The sequence below is a fragment of the Leptonychotes weddellii genome, chromosome 1 (assembly GCF_054177405.1).
Source record: "Leptonychotes weddellii isolate Sample4059 chromosome 1, ASM5417740v2, whole genome shotgun sequence".
NCBI lineage: Eukaryota > Metazoa > Chordata > Mammalia > Carnivora > Phocidae > Leptonychotes > Leptonychotes weddellii.
This window is the reverse complement of record NC_138369.1, coordinates 155876604-155902207: the sequence shown is the minus strand read 5'-3', so window position 1 is coordinate 155902207 and position 25604 is coordinate 155876604. Positions and strand designations below refer to the sequence as shown.

General features: G+C 36.0%; 1 protein-coding gene across 1 annotated transcript in view; it reads left to right on the top strand.

Moving 5' to 3' along the window:
* EPHA3 (EPH receptor A3) overlaps nt 1–25604 on the top strand; it is a 339267-nt gene that overhangs the window by 200250 nt on the left and 113413 nt on the right. Inside the window, exons 4-5 of the mRNA XM_081817250.1 lie at nt 16011–16166; nt 16863–17198. Of these exons, the coding sequence (XP_081673376.1) occupies nt 16011–16166; nt 16863–17198 (492 nt within the window). The remainder of the gene's footprint in view (nt 1–16010; nt 16167–16862; nt 17199–25604) is intronic.

Here is a 25604-nt window from a genome sequence, read left to right as displayed (position 1 = left end):
TTCCTATTTGGCACCAAGGAATTATTCAAGTATCCATTGGGTCTTTAGAAATAAGGCTGTGATCACCTAAAAGAGCTGCCAATTATTGCCATATGTGAATGTGGTTTTTGTAATCTGGACACTTATCTCCTAGGATTTGGAGTAATAGCTCTAGGCTTTTACTTCTCATTAACTGTCAGAAAAGCTATCAGACAGGGGAGACATTGGTCACTGCCAACATGATACAGATTTGGACAAGTGACTGAAAGTTAAAAAGATCAGCATCACCTTAGCAACAGTCTGGACTTATGGAGAAATAAGATTCTGGAAAACTAAAGCATTTCAAAGTCAGATTTATTTTGAAGCTCAGTTAAAAAAAAAAAAAAAAGATGCTTCAAGAAGTGAGGACGAGATGAGGGAAGTCAGCCAAGTTTGTGTTTGCTGGTGCATATGGCAGCCAAAAAAATAAAAATAAAAAACTGCCAGTATTGGGGGTGGGAAGAATGAATCTGCATAAAGAAGCAAAGAGGCTTTGAGCTACAAATTGGAGGAGCTACAAGTTGGAAGTAATCATTTCAGTTACCTCTGAGGGGACCCATTCTGTGTTGGTCCTTCCACCAGTAAATACAAAGATTTCAAAGGAGGATAAAGGTATCATAGGTGTGTAATGACATGGGCTGGCATTTCAACAAGGAACCAAGGGCAAAACATTGCTTTAATTTGTCTATCTTAAATAAAAAGTTGTGTAGACATAAGATATCTATGGAAATCTCCAGGGTAACAAAGAGATAGTTGGAAATATTGGATACAGGGAAGAACTGGCTGAACAGCTACCAGTAATGTACTTAGACAAGAGGGTGCTTTTTTGTGATATATTTTTGTGAATCCTCTGAAAAAATAGAATTTTAATGGAGAAGGATGTTGCAATATATTTTAAGGAGAAACAAATGCCTAATGCATCTCAAAAGTAGAAAATTAAGAAAAGGCAAATGTGGTTTGTTGTTCAAATATACTGAGAAATCTATTGGCTTATGCCATAGATTTTACAAATGTTTGTGTATATTATGTATGTTTAATTACTTATATAAGTATATATTATTTATTAATTCTAATATGTATTTGAAACTTACTATGCTCTCATTTAATTCCTATAAAATCCTGGTAGGACTCTTTTACTGTCCCCATTTTATAGATACAGAGAAACTGATACGAAAAGGCTTTGTAACTTGCTGTTACATAGGTAGTAAGTGACAGAGTCAAGATTTGAACCTAAGCAGTCCAAAACTGTGTTCCTCACATATAATATGCACATCAAAATAATATCTCCTATTGATTTTCCAGCACTGATGTTGCACTTTAAATTGTTGGTTCAATAGTCATGGTATATTTTTGTTGATCTGCTCATAAACTTTCTCCTTTTTCGCTTTGGAATAAATAGTGTATATTAGCAAAATCAGGCAAATGTTGGAGTCCATGGAACAAAGGCTTTCTGTTTTCGAATCCAAGTATTTGGTTCATATGCAAATCAAAATCAATATTCTGTTCTGAGAAGAAGAATCACCAACTCAGTAAAGACACTGTTTTTCTAATGTGTTTGTGACCTGGAAGATTTCTCCACCAATATTTTATTGTAATCTTTTTACATTAAAAAAATAAACTATAGGGCACCTGGGTGGCTCAGTTGGTTAAGCGACTGCCTTCGGCTCAGGTCATGATCCTGGAGTCCCGGGATCGAGTCCCACATCAGGCTCCCTGTTCGGCGGGGAGCCTGCTTCTCCCTCTGACCCTCCCCTCCTCATGCTCTCTCTCTCTCATTCTCTCTCTCAAATAAATAAATAAAATCTTTAAAAAAAATAAAAAAATAAAAAATAAACTATAGATTTCTTGATCATGTTGGCTCCTCTGGAAGCCCATATTTTTCATAACCAATTTCATCTGTTGTCAATAAACAAAAGCCTATATGACAGAGAAGACTTAAGTTGGCATTTTCCTTAACATAAAAAAATATTGGAATCAGTTTCTTTACAGTACAAATACAATAAATGCTACACAGTTTAGTATAGCAAATGCTTACTTGGCTAACTCAGTGCAGCATATCCAAACTTAAATGGTGTGTCCTTATTTATATATTCACTCATTCCCTAACTCAGAAAATAGGAATAGCACCCAACAATTTAAACAAGAAGCTTAGGTGCCAGTTCTGCTTTCTTCCCCTCTATGTTCTGCATCCATTCTATCTTCAAGATCTATCAATATATCTAGATAATATATCTCAAATGAATACGCTCCTTCTTATGGTCATAACTATTTCTCTATCTATGTCATGCCATCTCTAATTTGGATTATTTTAGTAGTCCCCATCTACTCCATTCTTGACTCCTTTCGATGCATCTATCCCATAGGAGCAAGAATGATCTCTTCAAAATGTAAACCTGATTATGGTGTACCTCATGTATGAAACCTTTCAGTGACTTCCCACAACACTTACTATATAAAAACAAACCCTTAATATAAACTTCACAGCACTGCATGGTCTGGTTTGTCTACATGCCTCCCCAGACTGATTTGAGGCTCTCTGTTTCTGCTATAAATTTTTTCTTTCACTTTCAAAACTCTCAAAACTCTTGCCTCAAGGCTTTTACCCCAGAATCACCTATTGTTCACTTTTTGCTTCTGTCTTTTGCATATCACATAAATCTTGTAGTGTTTTGTATGTATCACAGAAAATGATAGTCCTCACTTTCAAGGTTAAATAGTATACATATCATAATTATTATTATTCAATTGGAAATCCACCTACACCTTTTTGTTCTAAACTAACTTAATATCTTCACTTAGGAAACAAAGTTTCTTTAGGAAATATGCCTTATGCTTTCTTTTATCCTGGGGATATTTGTTTAAACATAATTCGATAATTTTTCAAATGAAATGTTTAGGAGAAACTTAGAGTCTTCCTTATTTCTAGCTTTTAAATACAATTTATGATTACTATTAATCATATATATGTAATTACATATTATGTATATATTATATATATTACATTATATATTTCTGTATTTAGCACCTAATGGAACACATACTTTTTGTGAAAGCATGATTATATCTTCAGTATTTAGTTTATATGTAAGTCTAGTAACTATATTGTTTTACAAGACGTGTCAGTTATCAACTGAGTTGAGCACACTTTGGAAGGAAGGATTGCAAGTAGTGGAGAATTTCATGTGGATCGTGCAATGTGAAGGCTGTCAGAATGGCTGTCAGAATTACTGAACAGGAATGGAATTTTGTTTAGTCACAAAAATGTATTCTGTGTTTTAGGTATAGCTTCCTACTATATATTATCAAATAAAATGAAGGTACTATGAAACCAAGATTTCCTCAGAAGGAAAAGTGTATGGATCCAGCTCTTATGAGTTATGTGCAGGCATTTTATATATATGTTTTCCAGTCCTAATTAATAAAAAAATTTACTGGTTTCTAAATCTGTTGTTACTTAGTTGTACCTCATGTACAATTGGAGTGACCAGTACCGATCGGCAGCTGCATGGAAGGCTTGGCTAGGCATCTTTTCTGAAGTGCCTCAAATCTACCCCAATGTCTTGGGAAAAGTGCTATTTTTTCCACTGTTGTTGGTATCCTGAGCAGTTACTCTTCAATATACACTTTGAAGAACTCCAAATACAATGTTATATTTTAGTTAAAATCACCTATCAATTGTATAATAAATAAAGTTGAATATTTTACTTTCCTAGGCTTCTTGAGAGTTCTAAATGTCCAGGAGACTAAAGCAATAAAGTGGAATTGCATTCGCCCTTTTAGGTTTTGATTAGAAACTATTTAAGGGTATGCCTTTTTCCCCCTACACAATAAGGTTCCTTGTTGCAGCTGATGACATAGAGAAAGTAGAAAATATATTCTCTGGTGAGCCGGCACAATCCTCCGCAAAGACATCCAGCTCACAAATACCTTTCTCATGGACCGCCAGCAATGAAGCATTCCTTCTTCCTAGTGACTAGAAATTTCCTTCATCAGAGCTATTCATCTGGCTAGATGGAGACCTGAGATATTGTTGAAGAAAACTATCCACGGTTACTCCAACAAAATGAAGGAAGCAATTTCTCTGTGTGCCCAGTAAGATCTGCTTACTATCTTTATAGTCACACCATATACATTTTTGCATTAATTTTAGGGTGCTGGATTCACTGCCGATCTGGCATTAGTGATCACTTTTAAATTTTACAGAATGAGAAGGCAGTGGATACAAAGCACATAAATATTTGTGTCTAGGAAATCCTCAGACTTAGATTCCATTTCTGGTTACAACACTTAATAGAGGGATAAGCAGCCAATACACTTAATATCATTAAGTCTCAATCATCTCCTCAGGAAAAGTAGATAATACCTGTCTCACATGATCATTGTAAGTACAGAAGTGAAGTACAACTGCAATGCTAGACAATGAGGAGATTTTCAGTAAATGGTATTTATTATATTACAGGAGTTGAGAACTATTTTCTTCAAGTAGTTAGAGCTGGGGAAGGTGCTGCAAACAGGTAATGCAATCGGCCTGGTTTTTTTTTTTTTTTCCCCCAAATTTTTCTTTAAATTCCCATCAGGTAACATAGAGTGTAATATTAGTTTCAGGTGTAGAGTTTAGTGATTCATCCCTTATATATAACACTGCCTGGGTTTTCAAAGCCTGCTGGAATAAGATGTGACTTAATGTCCCACCCCCTGCCCAATCCCTCACTTCTCTAGCCTCATGTACAGGATCTAAACCCCTAAATTTCCAGAATACAAGAAGACAGTTAACCTAAATGAATTTCTAAAGTCAATCAACAAAATTCTAAATAATACTTCCAAAGGGTGGGTGGAATATATGATCTCTGTTTTGAAGGAATACTTGCAAAATCTACTCAGTGGTTTTAATTAGAAACACACACACACACACCTCTTTCTCCTTCCTTCCCTCCCTCTCCCCATTTCTTTCTCTCTCTGGCTCCCCACCCCCTCCCTTCAGGGGTGACAATACTAAGCACAGGGGACTAAATCTGAAATTACGTAAAATGACCAAATAGAGTGGACAAAAATGGCAGACATCCTCTTATTTTTGCTCCTCATCCTTATGTTCCAAACTTCTAATGTGTCCCAGTTACTTGTACTAGAGAAGTGATATATGTTTGCCAGCTATAAGCAATGCAGTTTAATATTTCTTCTGTCATATTTTCTCATCTTTCTTCCATTCTTTCTGCCCTTTAATTCTTTCTTCCTCTTAGATGAATTTAATTTAATTTAATCTTCTTATCCTTTTTATTCATTGCATCTATCTCCCAAGTCAAAAGTAAAGTTCTGGATAATAAAGTCTAATTATGCAGAAAAAAAACAATATTTGTCTCTATATTTAGAATTTACCACTTTAAGGAATTCGAACCTGGTCCTTTTACTTTTCTTCTTTTTTTAAATATTTATTTATTTATTAGAGAGAGAGAGAGAGACCTTGAGCAGGGGAAGGGGCAGACAGAGAGAGAGAATCCTACATAGGCTCCACACCCAGTGGAGAGCCCAACTTGTTCTCACCACCCTGAGATCATGACCTGAGCCAAAATCAAGTCAGACACTTAACCAACTGAGCCACCCAGGTGTCCCACCCCTTTTTATTTTCATAACACTATGAAATACTATGCTCTATTGCTGTGTTACCTGCCCATGAGATTCTTCTCTATATTTTGAGAAGTTTATTTCTACCTTAATTAAGGAGAGATATTTTGTATCTTTGAACTACATATTAGAATAGACATACATTTGTGAAACCTCATAGTGACATTTTTTTTCTTTGAAAACATGTTCTTATGCAAGAAGAAAAATATTTTTTTCTTCAATAGGATGGGGCTAATTTTATGTAAAATTCAAGTATATAGACATGCTATTCTATACAGTTATGAACATTTATGTCTTCCCTAACAGTTTCAAAATAGGTGATTGGTTGAAATTTTTATGAAACACTTATTTGACTAATGGTTTTGTTGATCCCATGGGTATCTATTTATTGGCTTCTATTTGCTTTTTATGTTTTCTTTGTAAAATTCATTCTTACCCATTTAGAGAATGAAATTTCAGAGTATGTTGAGTAGAAATCCCCTTTTTACCTTGGGGCAAAGATTTACCATAAACATAAAAATATATGAAAAAAGAGACTCTAGAATTACACTAATTCATTTTTTTCTATGTTATCTTACAAATGTTAGACATGAAGGTACTCAGAGCAAATATTGGATACTTTTAAATTACACACTTCTAGTTGGTAATATTTTCTGATCATAAAGTGAATACTTAAAGGACACATTATAGGTTTCTTTTAAATCCATCACTTTTGACCACAATATTATCAAACAAGTCATTTTAATAAATTTCACAAGATAAAAATGGGATGGAAAGCTGATAGGATCGTAAGATGTGTTAAAATATAAATTTGAAAGTTACAGAGGTGTTTCCTCAGGATAAAAATGGACATTGTTTTAAAATAATTTTATCTAGAAAGTAAAGCAAATCTAAAGGACTTCTGATAAAATATAATGATGTCACCATTTTTCAAATTCTAGATGGTGATCTTCTCTTTTGGAGAGTGGATAATTAACCGTATAACTAAGTGGCAAATATTTTTGCATTGTGTCTTGCAGCATCCATAGAATTCTTTTTTTGTGTTTCCTCTGAGTCTTCTAACTTTTATAGGCTTTCCTTTAAATCCTGGATTTTAAAAATTGTGCTATTTTCTGTCTAAATGTTCCCAAGTGAGGTATAGTTACTTGAGATAAAAAGTGTGAAATTCACATTTAGTGGAGCTGTTGACATTTGCAGTCAACGATAATTTTCCCCCATGTGGCATTTTTTAAAGAAGAGAGGAGAGGAAAAAGGAAACATCTATAGCAGTATAATAGAAACAAGAACTAATAAAAGCCGTGGTAAGAGTGTGTGTGAGGATGTGTGTGTGTTAGTGTGTGTTGTGACTATGTAGTGATTTCAGTGTATAAGTCTAAGTCACACATGTAGTATGCATAGTTAAGTTTCTTACTCTCATGACATGTACCTTAAGCTCAAATTACACACACACACACACACACGCAATGTTCACTGACTGAAGTGTTGTGATATTTTTGTGTGTACATGCTAGTCTTTTTGCTTCTAAAACCCCTTTAGTTTTTGTTTGTCTTTACATAAGTGATAACATAATAAGAAAATATAGATAAACAATAAAAACAGGATTACATATTTATTGTATCCTGCCTTTTTCCCATAAAATGTCATATGCATCGTTCTGTGCAAGACATCAACTCCATCAGATAAATGTATGAATATAACATAATTTATTTGTGAACGTGTATGAACATGGCATAATTTAACCACCTTTCTAATTTGAGACATTCTGTTCTTTCTAATTTGTCATTATTATAAATATATCTTTGTGTATATAAACATACACAGGACCTAATTGTCCTTTGTGTATTCACATGCAATAGATCCTTTGGAGATCACATCTAAGGTTTTCATGACTTGTGTCTCAAACTCCTACTCTGGGTGATTACAAATCTACTATGGAAATTCTATTCTAAAATTAGTTTATAAACATAAATATTGGATTGCTGACCTTCCCGTGCTCTAGCCACGGTTCCAGTGCAGCCTGGAGTGATTTACCTTCTCCAAAATCACTTCCTAGTAATAGTTTTCTTAGACATTCCAGTGCTATTCTGGTCTAAAGAAGACTTCTGGCACTATTCTGAAGTCTTTCCCAGGCTGTCTGTCAGTATGCCCTGAGTATAGATTTGGGTCCTATGCATTTTACATTCACCATAATAAAACCCCACAAAAATGATTTTTCTCTTTCATATCCCCCCTCTCTCTCTCCTTTCCCCCTCTCTTAGTATTTGCCTGTCTGTTACGTACATATTCCTGTGACTTTGTAAACTTAGTTAATGGGTCTCCTTCTCTGGGCATTGATAGTTAAGGACAGAAAAGCTCAAATAGTACTACTCTTAGGATTCACAGTTCTTCCCTGGAAGTGGAAGACAACTGAAGAGCTGGCCAAATGCAACATCCTCAGGATGGGGCCTGTTTTAATATTCTCTTTGTGGCCAATGTGCATTGAACATATTTCAGCTTTACTGGCACCTGTCTTGCTAAATCTGATGGAACAACAACAAACACAATAAAGTCTTGTTACTCAGCTATCTTTGAGCCGCACCAGATTGTGATTGATTCTGTTGTGTTTAATGGTGTGGTGGCATTTTGCCTTAGGCCTTTTTTATTGAACAGTGGAAGGAACAGAAGAAGGAAACACTTGATCACTTTGTAAATGCTGCACATTGCAGGCAGGGTTTAATGACTGAACGTAGCCACTTCCAGTGTATTGAAATGCCTCGGCCTTGCCTCAAAGCATTGTACCTCTATTCAAATGGCAAAGAATAGAGTTCCTGTAAGATTGTGGAGTGCAGCTCATTTTGGGAATAAACAGTTGCTTTGACCTTGTACCGGCAAATAGACCCTGTCAGGCCTGGAATTGCAAGGCCAGGAAATCATCTGTTTAGTCAGTGCCGGTTCTGGTCATTAGTTTGTGTTTATGGCTGGGAATTGATAATATAGCCCTGTGTCTATGGAGCTAAAGTCTGAATACTAAAAGGGACCTATTTACCAACAGCTTTATTTTTTAATTTAAAGTTAATTCAAATTGAAATGAGCCTTTTAACCCTTAATTAGGACCATGTTTTCTCTTAAAAGTCAACCACATTAGTCAACTGGAGACAAAATTCACTTTGCAATTGAAAGGCTGTCTACTTTCTTTCAACAGTAGCCACCATGGTTTACTAAGTACATTTGTTTTCCTTTCACTATGGTAACTTTACCCATTCTCTGTATCAGCGTAGCTCAAACCCATCAATTATGACTTGGAGGAAACTATGCTATGTGCTTTGGGAATAAGGCCAAGATTCTATCTTGAAGCTTTTTTATAATTATTATTCATTGTATACACAGTGCTCATAATACTATTTCATACTTTTTCTTTGTTATTTTCCAAAGCTGATAGTTAGGTTTTTTTTGTTACCAACCTATTGACCTGTAGTATTTAGTTCCTGTTTTATTGTTACCTCTTCATAAATATGGAATTAGCAGATTCCCAAAGTATTTTTAATTCATTCACTACAAAATGGTATTATTTTGGTTTCCTTCTATTATTTTATTCACATTTTTTTAGTGTTTCTCAATAGCAAATTAAGAGTTGGCAAGGGCTTTATCATTTTTGTTCCGCTGTGGCCTATCTTGGGGTTCTTCAATAAGTTTTGGGGTTTGCTCAGTAAGTGAGCAAACATACTCTCACTAACTCGGCACTTAGAATAGAGGAATGAAAATCTAGATTAACAAGGAAAAGACAAAATCTCATGGCAGACTAAATTTTATTTTCAATCTTGTGCTCATTTCCCTTGTCATTAAAAAAAGAAAAAAATCATCTTACATTTTACAAAATTAAAGAGAATTAATATCAATATTTTTATTTTTATTCATTCCCATAAGATTCTCAAAATTTCAAACATCCTACTTTATCTGAAATGTACATAAAATCAAATATGGTTTTATTGTGCTATTGGTTAAGATGAAACTATGAAAGAGGGAATTTTTTTTTGGTGGGCAATTTATTTTTCACATTCAATCATGAAATCAACATGCCCTTTGAATACATACCACTCTGATACAGAAAAACACTGAAAAGAGTAAAAATCTGTTATTTCTTTTTCAAGAATATTTCTTTTAAGTCAGAAGAGAACCTCCTTTCTTTGTCTTGTTGCCCTATGGTGATTTAATAATTTTAGTGGAGAATTTTAATCCTTAAAGTAGTAAGGAAAGTGAAGATACTTCGATCTACTTTTTTTGCTACTTAGAAAGTTCTAGGAATTCTACAAGTCTTGATAAACCAAATATTAACCTTTTAAAGTGTCAACCTGAAGAGTTTTTAGAGATAAGTTAGTCAATGCCCATCACTTGACAAATGAAAAAATAGAAATGTAGGGACTAAAATTGGGTTCAAGGTACTCATTCACTTCAAAAATGCATCTCAACTGCTAGGTTCTGGACAGTGTGCTAGACACTCAGCATACAAAATGAATAGGAAGTAACTCCTGTCTCTATATTGCTCAGGGTCTAACCTGGGAACACATGGTAATTACTACAAATGGAACTTGAGACTTATTTATAGAAGAGGAAGTCACTATCTCAACGACCACATTAAAATTGGAATACTCTTGGTCCATGACTTTGAGATAATACCTATTTAGCAGAAGAGACTAGATCCTAACCTGCATTTTCTCCTTCCTAGTACAGTGCTCTTCCTATAAGATGCTGAAAACAACTTGAAGTCTTGGGATAAAAAGCAGAGAAATGAAAGAATTTCTTGGTGAAAATAACAATAAAATGTCATATTGAAAATTATCTTGGCACTCACATTTTCAAGTGAGGAGATCCATTTCTAAAATAACCATGCCATATGGATTTGATCTTTTTAAAGCTAGGATTGCAGCTTTTATCGCTGTAAGACTGGACATGATAGCGTCTAGGTCATTTTGGAGATTAATACATATTTGTCTGAGGAAAATGAATAAACAAAATCCAAACCTTGTCTGAACAAGTCTCATTACTTAGTAAATCCGTGCTGATATCCAGTAGGGTTTGAGGAATGGTTATTAATTTAGACTCATGGCTCACCTTACTTAGATTTATCAACACAAAATCAAGGATGAGAACTCCTGCCAAACTTAACTGTTTCAAAAATCTTCATTAAAGCAGAAGAATAAAACATTTCTGGGACCACAAAAACTAGGGTGGTAATTTGCCTCCACTCAAATGATTATGAAACTGTTTAGCTACTCTTTGGTTTTACTACCCTGGGATTGAAATCTGTGAATAATCTAACCAGTGTTTGAGAAGAACGCATATACTAGGTTACCTGAAGAAATCTGTAAATCAGAATTCTGTCATTTTGGCAGAGGTTTTGAATATGTGTGTATCCACCTTAGTTGAATATTGCTTTAGTAGCTCTCCTGGACAAGGGAAGGCCTTAACTATTTAGCAGATTTTTTTTTTTAATTTTAAAACTTAAAACTGGATAAATCTGAATTAGTATCCATTTTGTCTATTCTTTTTTCCTTGATATTCTGTAGTAAGTTGACTAAGATTTCCCGTGAGTAATGAAAGGAAAGAAAACATTACTCTCTACTTCTTTCCCTGATGTTTTTTATACTAAACCTTCTCAGTCTCTGAAATAATACTTGGATGACAGAAATATGCTGATTGTTTTATCACTAGTTTTGCTTTCAAATTACAATCATTGCTTTTCTTACTATAAGCAAGATACTAAAACACAGGTATTTATGCCCCTTAGAGGTAAAGTTTCAAATTCTTCCAGGAGGATTTTTTTGAAAGATGAAGAAGATATAAATAGATAGGTATTTAAGCACAAAATGATTGACTGCAAGGGAGAGATAAGAGAGATTATTTATTGATGGAAAAATTCCAAAAGTAAGTATGCTATATAAAGAATTTCTCCTTATGCATTTAAAGAGAGTGTTTCCTACCAGTATAATTTTATTACTGAATATAAGTTATTTAGTCATATTCTCAAATTTGTTGGACAATTTTGGTAGAAGATTTAAAGATCCTGCTTGTAGCAAGAAAGGAAAAATTTACTTGCATGACTCCCACATATCATGAGTTGTGCTATTCCTGAATTTGACAGTTCTGCCCATCTCCCATAACAATATTAGACATCAAATAGATAGAAAATCCTAGAGAATGGCAAGAAAACATTACCCTTTGTGAAATAGTTTCTTACTAGGAGTAAATGATGAAAGATTTGCATTTGTTTAATTAAGTAAGTTTTGAATGACTATTCTTCAATGTCATAACAACAGCTTAGAATTAGTAGGGGGCACCTGGGTGGCTCAGTTGGTTGGGCGACTGCCTTCAGCTCAGGTCATGATCCTGGAGTCCCGGGATCGAGTCCCACATCGGGCTCCCTGCTCAGCGGAGAGTCTGCTTCTCCCTCTCCTGCTCCCCCCTCTCGTGCTCTCTCTCTCTCTCTCAAATAAATAAGTAAAATCTTTAAAAAAAAAATAATTAGTAGGAAAATAATTCATGGTTCTAGAGAATAATTTGCTTTTAGTAGGTGATTTATATAAAATTAACAGCAGAAAAATCTCTTTTTTGGATTATACCATTGAATTCTTTGTTATCTTGGGGCATGATACTTTTTCTGTTTGTGCTTCAGTTGTCCATTCTATAAAATGAGTAGATTAATATCTATCCCAATGATTTCAATACAATTGCTGTGAGATTCAATTTAGATGGTACCTATGAAAGTTTTTCAGAAAGAGTAAAGATGTCCACAAAATTTAGGGTATTGTTATCGAATCTATTACTGGACTCTGTATATAGTTGTAATTTGCTGAATATCAACAAACTGGAGAAGTAGAGCCCATCAGCTTGCTACCAGGTGCCAGAAGATGCAGAGTAGGGGCTGTTCTAGCTGTGTGTCACCTGAAGTCCCAGAGCTCTGGGTCCTCAGACGTACAATACACAGACTGGCCAATGTGATTTATTAGGATCTTTTTGGCTCCATTAGCCTCTATTTAGTATCTCTCAACTGCATTCTCTGCTTGTCTCCCATCCTTTAGAAATACTTTCCTTTGTAGGGATGAGAAACTTGCCCATGGTGACTTAAACAAATAGGGTGTTATTTTTCTGACATTATAAGAAATCTTGAGAGAGGTGCTAGCTAAATCAGCAAGTGCAGGTTACACATCTCATTTTCGTGGCCTTTAACTTATTGTCACATGTAAACCATTATGCGGAGAATCAATGCTGGAATAATGTAGGTAGAGTGGATTTCCTTACATTTGGACCATCTTCTTAGGGGAAAAAAAAGTATTTCAAAGACTTTCATCAGATTTCTGTTTGTATCTTTTTGCCCATTTTTGGCCATCACTTTGGCCATCCATAACTATTTGCAATCATGTCTGTGTAAAGGAGTACTCGGCAGACTGAGATTCTGAAGAAAATCAAAATTCTATCAACAAGGAGAAAGCAAGTTTAGTTAGGTGTTTAGTATGCAACCAACAGTACTCATGATGTTCCTCTACTTAATAGTTTGTCTTTCCCTGTTGGTATTTATGTATTTAACTATGTTACTTACAGGCCAGTTTTCCCTATATTCTCTGATCTTTCTCAAATGAGATTCTTTCTGCATAGTTCCTTCCAACTGCTCAGTCAGAACGGAATGCTTGGTCCTTGTGGCCTGTGTTAAATATCTGTTGCCCGCTTTCGATCGCAAGGGTCCTTTTAAGATGGACAGAATTAGGGACATTTGTATCTTCAAGGCTAACAGAAAGCCTGAACAAGAGTAAATAAATGATTGCCAAGGATTTATTAAACTGAATGGGTATATGTCTACCTATCTTTTACTATTACTATATCTAAGGTTATTGAATCATATTTAGAGAAAGTCAAGTTACTAGTTTGAGTCACATTCTTAACTTCAAGGTTTAGTAACTCTAGCTACTTTCAAGTTATTATTAGAAGTCCTGTGCTGTAGTTAAGAAGTGATTATATGACTGTCTTGTCTTTTCCTTAAATATCCCATAGTATAACCATTTATAATATTAACAAAAAGTGATTGTTTTAGTGAATACCTTTATGCTAAATGTTGTAAAAGCCATAAAAACCTCAAATAAAAACATACAGATAAACTTAAAAGCAACCAAAAAAACAAAGTACACTGAAACACTGCAACTCAATCTTTTAAAGACTCGGCATTGCCCTCTTGCAAATTTAAAGGCGTTCGATGAGCTAAATTGAAACCAGAAGTTAAATGCATAGTTTGTTTATACTTTATATCATTTCCCCCTGAGGCAGTATGACATGAAATATGAGTGGTAGTTTCTAACCAGTGCTCAAGAACAATGTTCAAAAGTTTATAATCCTAATCCATGTTTGGTTAAGGCAATCTGAGTGGCTCTCAATGTGACACCAAAACTTGTTCGATTTAGGTAATCCTAGTGCAGCCATTCTTCATAGAAACTAGAAAACAGCAAGACTAGCTTAACGATTGCTATTATCTTTAGTTACTTGAGTTATTGTAATCGTGGGTCTTTACAGTAGATTTCCCTTGGCAGTGTATTTCTCAAGAAACATTCAGTAGGAAGACCTGCTGTTATGGATATAATATGTTAACTTTCAAGATGCATTATAATGATTATAAAAGTTAAGATTTGTCCACAGAGGCTTTACTTGCGTGTAAATAACCTGTTATTCACAATATGAAGTTGATATAGGGAAAATTCTGGGATTCAGTGATAAACATAATCTATAGGGTATATTCTATATGTAAGTGCTTTAAGCCATCAAATCTCAGTGTAGATTTAAGAAATCATTGACTTCCAAAGGTAATCTGGAAGAAACTTAAAAAATTTGGACCCTGAATTGAATCCTCAAAACAATGTCAAGAGACTTCTTGGCAGGATTTTCACTGTGATTTCAGTTCCCAGTGTAATTCTGGTATTGAATCACATGAACCATTACAGCATTTTGAATTTTACATCAGATTAAACAAAAATAATACAGTAGAGGCATATTTCTATAAAAGTAATAAATACATAAAGACTGCTAACTGGGCAGCTGAAATCAATATTTCATAACCAGTTCATTGGGCTTAAAGAAATGTCATTCAGGGGCGCCTGGGTGGCTCAGTTGGTTAAGCGACTGCCTTCGGCTCAGGTCATGATCCTGGAGTCCCTGGATCGAGTCCCGCATCGGGCTCCCTGCTCGGCGGGGAGTCTGCTTCTCCCTCTAACCCTCCTCCCTCTCATGCTCTCTCTCTCAATCTCTCTCTCAAATAAATAAATAAAATCTTTAAAAAAAAAAAAAGAAATGTCATTCAGAGCTGTCCAGAAAAAAAGAAGATGACACACTTACTTAAAAAGCTTTAACCTAGGCACACCTGGGTGGCTCAGTCCGGTTAAGTGGCCGACACGATTTCAGCTCAGGTCATGATCTTGGTGTCTCTCTCTAAAATAAATAAATCATTTTTTAAGATTTTATGTATTTGATAAAGAGAGAGAGAACTTGAGTAGGAGAAGGGGCAAAGGGGGAGGGGCAGAGGGAAAAGCGGACTCCCCACTGATCAGGGAGCCCTTCCTAGCTCTATTCCAGGACCCCAGGATCACAACCTGAACCAAAGTCAGACGCTTAACCAACTGAGCCACCCAGGTGCCCCTAAGATAAACAAATCTTTAAAAAAAAAAAGCTTTAATCTAGTAACAATTCACAAGTAGATCAGTTTAAATAGAAATTATACCTCACTATGTTTTTGAGATACAGACAAGAAAATACATTAAAATCTTCAGTTTAAGCCATTGCTGTAGAAGTTAAGGAACAACACTGTCAAGGCAGAAAAAAAAACAAAAAAAAAACATAGTTCCTGGGAACCATGCATCAAGAATCTTAAAATAACGAAGCCACGATTTCTTCCTTCAGTTGCTTACACTTTGTGGAGATGGAGTTGTACACACAGAAACCAATAAAAGCCGAGCGAGTAGGTAATGCAGTAACTGTAGTGCAGAGACTGTACACATTGCATCATGTTTTAAAAGGGAATGGCTACATGATGACATGGCTTTGCTGTATTTTCTCCACAAATAGTTCAATGCCAAGTTAAGCTGTGAAAACATGAGCTGGAAATTTCATCACACTCTGGTGCCAAAATAATCTAAATCTTCGGGGGTTTTTTCCCCTTAACATTTGGTGCAAATTCAAATGTATATGTGGAGAAACTACACTGGGCCACATTATTTGCTTCTGTAAGTTCTGGGAAGGAAAAAAATGGATTTTTATTCATAATGAATGCATACCCTAACATTCTGAAATCTGTTTTACGTATTTTCAAAAATACATTTTCAAAATTATCCAGAATTTTAAAAGAGCTGTTTTATTTGTAGCTTGCCGACCAGGTTTCTACAAGGCTTCGGATGGTAATATGAAATGTGCCAAGTGCCCACCCCACAGTTCTACTCACGAAGATGGTTCAGTGAACTGCAGGTGTGAGAATAATTACTTCCGAGCAGACAAAGACCCTCCATCCATGGCTTGTACCCGTGAGTAGTTTTGCTGCAACCCATGCCTCCATGTTTGTTTTATTTTGTTTTTTCTTCTTGTTATTGTGCTTCTTTATTCTTTTTTTTTTTTTTAAGCATTTGGCCCATTTCCTTCTGTTATCCATGTGCAAATTGGAAGTTTTCTCTGCTTCACTCTCCATGCTTGGCTCACCACAAATGCAACATTTATCACGCAAAATGAATTAGTTTTTAAAGCACTTCCTGCAACAGGACCCCCAGGAAGAAGGAAAATTTTCTTTATCTTGGTTTAGATCTTGTATTACATTTGACAGAATCAGGGAGGTTATAGTCATGGGATTTGCATTTTTACATTTCTATTCCCTCTTGTTATGTGTTGGTCATAGGTCATAGGGAAAAAGGACTAAGATTTATAAAACTAATGGTAAAGTTTTCATAACTCTTCACAAGGGTATTGAATTTAGTAGTAAATTCCCTTGTTGGACTATGTGAATGTATCTTCAACCTTGAGTCAAAACTCCCCCGTTCATGGCTTAGGGAGGAGTGCTCTTGAATCCATGTGTCTATAATCTCAGGGATCCTCTAAGGATGAATTAAAAGTATATAATAGAGACAAGATGGTTATTTACCTCTTTCAGTTCCATTGTAAATTATCTATTTCCCTTGTAGTAGAACACAGAAGTGAGGCTCATTAATCTTTGTTGAACTACTTTGCAGGACCTCCATCTGCACCAAGAAATGTTATCTCTAATATAAACGAGACCTCGGTCATCCTGGACTGGAGTTGGCCCCTGGACACAGGAGGCCGGAAAGATGTTACCTTCAACATCATATGTAAAAAATGTGGGTGGAATATAAAACAGTGTGAGCCATGCAGCCCAAATGTCCGCTTCCTCCCTCGACAGTTTGGACTCCTCAACACCACAGTGACAGTGACAGACCTCCTGGCACATACTAACTACACCTTTGAGATTGATGCCATTAACGGGGTGTCAGAGCTGAGCTCGCCACCAAGACAGGTCGCTGCAGTCAGCATCACAACCAACCAGGCTGGTGAGTACATGTTGGACGCTTCCTACTCCTGCCGTCTCAGAGCCAAGTAATGGTTTTGACAGAGAGAGAGTGGAAAAAAGAGTGGGGAAAAATTTTTTTAGAAAGAGCCCCAGAGGAGCGCCTAGGTGGCTCAGTTGTTAAGCGTCTGCCTTCGGCTCAGGTCATGGTCCCAGGGTCCTGGGATCGAGCCCCACATCAGGCTCTCTGCTCCGTGGGAAGCCTGCTTCTCCCTCTCCCACTTCCCCTGCTTGTGTTCCCTCTCTCGCTGTCTCTCTGTCAAAATAAAAAAATAAAATCTTAAATAAAAAAAAAAAAGAGCCCCAGAATTTTCTTTTCTGTCACATTTAGACAGTTATGCTACATTGAATAACTCAGTTTAATTCTTCAAGTTGGGATAAGTATTATTTATTAGATAATTTTAAGCTAGTTTAATTCATTGCTTTTCAATTTGGAATCTTTAAATAATTATGACACCGGAAATGGTACTCGTGGGGCTCCTTGACACATTCTGATATTTCAAAGAACTTAACAGGCATTGAAACTTAGCTTGCAAAAGGTTATTCAGGATACTTAAAACTAGAAATATCTTTACCTTAGTTATAATTATATCATATTTTTGATATCATCATTCAGTTATTTTATGTTCCTCAACAGCTCTGAGTATTATTCGCTGAGATTAATTAAAAATAAGAAAATAAATCCATTTTATTTGATAGATGTAATTTGTACTTAAAAATTCAAAATATGGAACTTGTGGAGTAGTATAATGAAAAGAGGTCTTGGTGGAGAACAGTTGAAATGACTGATCTAAAAATTTTACAAATATAAATTACTTTTATATTTTTCCACTGAGAATCTTTTTCCAATTGAAACAAAATACTACATTTGCAGGTAGTAAGCCAAGGCCCTTTAACATGGAATGGAAAAATTAAACGAAAAGCAAACTGCTCACCTTTCTTTATCTTTACATCCACATTTCTGTTCTCTTTACTATTAGTAAATTTTGTTCTTTCAATCACCCCTTAAATCTTCTCTGTGTTTTCTCATTCTCTGATAATTCTTACGATTTTTTGGCTATAACTTTTGTGTTTTTGTTTTATTTTGTTTTTTAAACAGTAGAGTCCAAAATTATTTATGGGATTTTATTTGTGATTCTCTCAAACATATGGAAGGGTTATACTTGACAAAATATACCCCTGTGACACACCAGTGATACCCCTTTGAGATAAGGCAATCACAGTGTTTCCATTATTGATAACTGTGATGCATGAGAAATAAACAGTTTTCTTTTGTAGTCAACAAAGCCTGTGCAAAGTTAAGCTGATATTCATCGTATATAATTGTTGCTCTGAGATACCATGATTTGGGATACTGCATTCCAAGCAGCTCAAGACAGAAATATCATTGCATCATTTATACATAAATAAATAATGGAGCCATAAAGGGGAGAAAAGGAAGAGATGGAATGTGCCCCGAGAATGTTTCAACTAGAAGTACAGGTTCTAGTGTCTGCTCCCAGGTGGGCTCACCCCGGAGCGGGAACTCAAGATGGAGAGTCAACTTTGCCTCTTACCTGCATGTGGCTTAAATTTGGAAGTCCCTCTGCTGTCTCGTAGGACTCGCCCTTTGCTCTGAGGATGACAGAAGGTATACTGGATGGCATAACGGAAGGAAAAGAGAGCCCAATAAATTCTCTCTTTGGCTGGGAAAGGTTTTAGAGCATCAGCCAAAAAACTAGCTAAAATACACCACTTTTGTTTCACTTGGCTGGCTCAGGAAGATTAGTTAAACCACCAAAGTTGCACAGTTAAAGATATTTCACCCATGGCTAATATTCAGTAAATAGGCATCAGTATGACTCTGCTGGCTGTTAAAATTTTGTACTACTTCTATACTAGCTCCAAGTAGTTCTTACTACTCCTGCAGGTGAGTTACACAAATACCTCTGTATTGGTTCACTTCTCAGGTATCCTGAGTATAGCCTGCTAAGCCCAGTGTCTCACCTCTAGTTGTCTTCTCCCATAATTTGACAACCAAAGGAGAAAAACTGGCATAAGGGGTGTTCTTCACAGCCCTGCACTGGAACTCCTCCTTCTTGAGGGGTCCTTGTCTCTGCTATGTCATTGATAGGTATTTTGAATATCACCCCTGGCAGAGTCCATGTGCAGATGTCTCCCTTTCTGATTCCACATCCTTCTTTTGTTCCTACTTTGCTTCTGGTCTTCTATACTGATGGAACTCTTACACTTTTACCTTCTCTTATGGTGATAAATAAACTTTATTTGTGGAAAAGACATGACTTTTAAATGAAGAGTCCTGAGTCATTATTTTAATCTTGCTTACTGAATCTGTATTTTTCCCCACTGGCAGTAGATCCCAGACCAAACAACTTATGTTTTTGCTTTGCTTCAGTTAATGGTATTTAAACTTTGTAACTAATAGTACTTAAAAATTTGTAACTTAGGTTTACTTAACTATCTTCCATGAGAGAAAAAGATGAGTAATGCTGTTGCTATATATTGCATGATTACAGCTTCTCATATTCAGTGAACACAGGGATTTTAAGAAATTATAATTATGTGGCAAATGGCTTTCCCAAATCCTATATTTCATGCTGATTTACTACCTTGTTTAAAATAGGAGCATCAATCTGTGTTATAATTATCTCCTAAGTCAAACAGAAACGTATAAAAACAAGCAAGAGCTCCTTATTTCCTATCTTATCATTGGCCTCTGACTTTCTGACAATGCATTTATCAGGAAACTAATAGTTCCAGATATATACAGTGAATGAATCTAGGTAAGGGCAACCAAGAGCAGGCCAAGACATTAAAAAATAAATGGGGTTGATGCTTTGGCCCTGCAAGTTACAAATCACAGGGTAAGACAGATTCACCAGGGATGATATCAGTTATTCTCTCTAACCCCACTATCATTTTTTTAAATTAATTTGTCTACACTGTGCACCACTAGGCATTTTATATATTTATTTCAGGGTGCCTGTATCATTTTGTGTGCCTGGGGTGGTAGAGGTATTTGTTCCATCTTCAAATCCCCACAGTGAGATATATAAGCAAGATTAGGAGCAATGCCATTTCTCCAGGGAGTATTTCTTTGTTTTGCTTTATTTTTGTTCTTGTGAAGGTTAATGGACTAGTAACCCTGAAAAATGAGCTCCCTACCACTAGAAAGATATGGCCATGGTGGATAGGATCCATGGTTTTTAAATTCCTCCTAGTCTCTCTATCTTTGACAAGGATATAAAGGGGAAACATGAATGTCCCATTTAATTTAGTTTGTGAGATTGAGTTTGTTGATTTTTCTCTTGATTACATTGTGAAAGCCGTGCGATGACCATGTGATAAGGCATCTTCTAAATTGTAGAGGATTATGTTGTAAATTCGGATGTTTGTTCAATATTTTCACAAAGTATGCCAGTGAGATCAAAAGTGTGGTCTCTACATAAAGATTGTATCTATCTGTGAATTTATCAGTCAAACATGTTCAGAAAGAATTGCAGATTGCAAAACAAAAATCTGTAAAGTTATAACTTGGTGTAAATTGTGACTTCTTGTTTTCTTCCCTGAACAAGTGTATTTACTTTTTAGTTCTGGAAGTAATTATTCCACTAGTGGAATATCTGTCTCAGTATATTCTCAACCTCCATCAGCATCTGCCCACTTCTTCACTTTTCTACAACATGTAATGATCTCAGACTAAAATAGGGAGCACTGATAGATACTTTAGAGGCTTTCCATCTTGAGGTTCACCCCACTTCCATTTTACAGCTGGAGAAAGTGAGATCCCAGAGGCTTTTCCAAAATTTCATCAAGAGATCAAACTTTTGCTTATGTCTCCCAACTCCAATTCCATTTCCAACTTCTATCCTCATAGTCTTTCTGTCATCCTGTGATTAATGTCATGTGGCTACCAAAATAAATGCTTAGCCTTGGAGACAGGGGCCTTGCTGGAATATTTACTCTAACTTATGCCATCCCTAGTAAACTTGGTCCTTGCTTCTCAGTCATCTGTCAAAGGGCTTCTTAGGGGCATTCTGCACTAGATCTTCCTTATCATCTCTACTCTTCAGCAAACCTAATCTCATCCTTCATGCCCTCATTCTCCACAGATGATTTTACCTCTGTGATATTGTGATTTATAATAAGAAAAAATACATTTGGTTTTGGTCCCAGTTCAGGGCACAGTGCTCCCACAACGCCTGGAATTTCCTAAGTGATAAGAGTAGTAAAGGTGTATTTTGTTATTCATAATAACCCCTTCATCCAGGCCTGCATTTAGGTTAATGAATTGGCTTTTGGAAAACCCCTAAGGATGGGGTCTGGATTCCCAGGGGAACCAAAGCCTGTGATTAGAAGGTTGAAACTTTCAGGTCCCCTATTTCCCACCCACAACTCCAGGAGTAGGGAGAGGGGCTGGAGATAGAGTTCAATCACCAGGGGCCAATGATGTAATCAATCTTGCCTACATAATGAGGCCTCCTTAAAAGCCCAAAAGATGGGATTCAGAAAGCTTCTGGGTTGGTGAAGACATTCAGGTGCTGGTAGGTGACATGCCTGGAGAGAGGGTGTAAGCTCTATGCCTCTTCTGCTATACTTGCCCTACACATCTCACCCATCTCACTGTTCCTGAGTTGTATTCTTTTATAAGAAGCTGGTAATCTAGTAAGAAAAATGTTCCCTGCATTCTGGAGCTACTGTAGCAAATTAATTGGACCCAAAGAGGAAGTGGTGGGAATCTCTGATTTATGGCTGGTGAGACAGAATCACATATAACAAACAGGACTTGAGATTAGCAGCTGAAAGGAGGGCAGGGGGACTGAGCCCTTAACCTGTGGGGTCCAATGCTAATTCCAGGTAGATAATATCAGAACTGAAGTCAGTTGTAAGATACCCAGCTCATGGGTCAGAATTGCTTGGCGTGGGGAAGTCCTCACACACTGGGTAACCAGAAGGGAAGTGTTTTGTGAGTTGAGTGTTGAGATTAGAGGAGTCACAGCAGAGTGTGTTTTTCCTCTTACACTGTCCTCACTTATCAAGACCATAAAGGTTAAGAAGAAAAAGAAAATGCTACTCTCCCCCCCACACCCAACTCCTTTGAGTCTAATTTCCTCCCTTTGTACCTACTAACTCTCACTGATTCAGAGTCTTTATAGAATGTGCTCTCCAGCAAATCTCCTTCCCTTTTAGCATCTTCAGCATGCACTCTCCTGGCTCTTTTTCTTTGCCTTTTGTGCAATTGTGTAGGTTTTCCTTCATCTTAGAGGAAGTTAGAAAGAATGAAATAACAGAAGCAACAATAACAACATGCACATAGGTGTGTGAATCTTCAAGATTCCATCCTATTTTTCTCCGAATTTTCAGTCTGAGATTTTTTTTTTTTTTGTAGAGTAATCCTTACTTCTTTTGTTCTCTCATTCATACTAAGGTTTGATTTCTGCCTTCACGCGACAGCAAGTGCCCTCCTAGAAACCAGTAATAATTTCTTATTTGTATCTTTATGTTAAATTGTTAGGAAGAATATAAATGTCATGGGGCTGTGGACCTTCTCTGATGTTCACATTTGTATTTCTCAGACTTAGAACAATGCCTTTCAGCACCTTGTAATCACTCGAATGTTTACTGAATGAATGAATATTGAGTGGAAATTTGCATCATTCAAAATTAAATATATTCTCCCTCAAACAACTTTCTTTCCTTATTTCTTTCCTCTCTGCCAAGATAACCATCATTTCCCCAGTTCACCAGATTCCAATCTAACACTTAGAAGCATCTTTGTTTCATCTACATTTAAGAAGTTGTCACATACTACTGATTTTTCCTTTCAATTGTTTTGGATCCTTCTACTTTTTAGCGATACTTACTGTCAATTTCTAAAATTCCTGGTTATAGCATTTATAAATAAATGTTGGGATGAATTGTAATAGTCCTCTTTTAATTATGTTGAGATCCCAAGATAAAAAAGTAGGAACTAATATGTATTCATTTAAATAAAAATATTTTACAGCTTAGCAACTTCTTTCCACTGAGATATGGATAAAAAGTGTTAAGAGGTCAACAAATATATTTGAATGCCTCTTTTACCTGCATGCCATACGTGCCCGAGCCATGCAGGAATTTGCAATCTAAGTATGAATTAAAAACAATATATATGTCGGGGCGCCTGGGTGGCTCAGTCTGTTAAGCGTCTTCCTTCAGCTCAGGTCATGATCCCAGGGTCCTGGAATTGAGACCCACATCTGTCTCCCTGCTCAGCTGGAAGCCTGCTTCTCCCTCTGCCCCTTTGGGACGCCCCCCCCGCCCCGGCCCCCGCTCATGCCTGTGCTTGCTTGCGCTTTCTCTCTCTGAAATAAATCAATAAAATCTTAAAGAAAACAATATATATGAAACAAAAAAATTTACATATGACACTATGTAATTAAATTAGTTAAAAATTTTAGGGAAACCTTTGAAGAAGAGTTAAATGTACTTTGAAAAATAGAAATAAATCAGATAGATATAAAGAAAAAGAAGTATGTATATCATATCATGGTGTTGGAGTTGTGTTTCCTGAAGGCTAGGCTGAAAGGAGGAAATTGATCTTGTTTAAGGGGTAAAAAGAAATCAGGTTGGATAGTCAAGGAAGACCAAGCAACCTGAATGTTACATAATGGGATGTTGGATAGAGATAAACACTTTGAGTGGAAGAATAACTTCATTCAATTTGTGTTTTAGGAAGTATTATTGAAAAGATCAGGGAATAAAGTCAATAAATAAAATTCTTAGCATTTGAATGACTTAATTGTAATTAAAGAATGAAATAAATAACATCGTTGGATTTATACAATTATTAACATTATCTGTAATTATTATTTTCAAGTCTAATGTGGCATTTTTAAAACTTTAGAGCCATAAACCCAACCCCACATAAATAATTTTTTGGGATTTCAACCTTTTTCTACTTGGATTCCTGGTTGCCAGATTGTTGGCACTGAAGTACCATCAGTCCTAGAATTATTGGACTAACTAACCTTAGTTTGACACTTAGGTAAATGCCATCCTATTTATCTCAATTTATGTTAGTTGAAAGATATGTCCCTCCATTCTCTGGGTCCTAGTATTGCTCTAGTATTTCCTTTTTCAACATCTCCCCAATCTTGTTTTACTTTTTTGCTCCAGGCATGCACATTTTAAATATTTTTCTCTAGTTCCATTTAAACTTATTTTTTCTCTATGAACATTATCCTGACCCCGATTCTTACATAGAGTGAATAGAACTTACCTTCCTCTTTCAATTTACCCTATTAGAGTTCTGCATGTAGGTGTACAATTTCTATCGTAAGATGTGATTTGTTCACATACGTGAAAATACTACCATGTTACAAAATAGTATTGTAGTACACCTTTTGTGCTCATACCTTCGCCCAGATGCTTTGGAAGTTAACATTTCACCCCAATTGCTTTATCATTCTCTCCCCCTTCTCCTTCTGTATATAGATATTATTTATTTCTGAACCTCTTGAAAGTAAATTGCACATGATATGCCCCCTTTGTTGCTAGCTACTTCAGTGTAAATTTCTTAAGAACACTGAGATTTCTCACATTTAGGTCTTTCAACCATTTTGAGTCTATTTTTGTGTGTGGTGTAAGGAACTGGTCCAGTTTCATTCTTCTGCATGTGGCTGTCCAATTTTCCCAACACCATTTGTTGAAGAGACTGTCTTTTTTCCATTGGACATTCTTTCCTGCTTTGTCAAAGATTAGTTGATCATAGTTGAGGGTCCATTTCTGGGCTCTTGATTCTGTTCCATTGATCTATGTGTCTGTTTTTGTGCCAGTACCATACTGTCTTTTTGTTGTTGTTGTTATTTTTTTTTAATTTTATTATGTCATGTTAATCACCATACATTACGTCATTAGTTTTTGATGTAGTATTCCATGATTCATTGTTTGTGTATAACACCCAGTGCTCCATTCAGTATGTGCCCTCTTTAATATCCATCACCAGGCTAACCCATTCCCCCACCCCCTACCCTCCAGAACCCTCAGTTTGTTTCACAGAGTCCACAGTCTCTCATGGTTATCTCCCCCTCCGATTTCCCCCCCTTCATTTTTCCCTTCCTACTATCTTCTTTTTTTTTTTTTTAACATATAATGTATTATTTGTTTCAGAGGTACAGGTCTGTGATTCAACTGTCTTACACAGTTCACAGCACTCACCATAGCTATGGTGAATACCATACTGTCTGATGATTACAGCTTTGTAATAGAGCTTGAAGTCCCGAATTGTGATGCCACCAGCTTTGCTTTTCTTTTTCAACATTCCTCTGCTATTCGCGGTCTTTTCTGGTTCCATACAAATTTTAGGATGATTTGTTCCATTTCTTTGAAAAAAGTGGATGGTATTTTG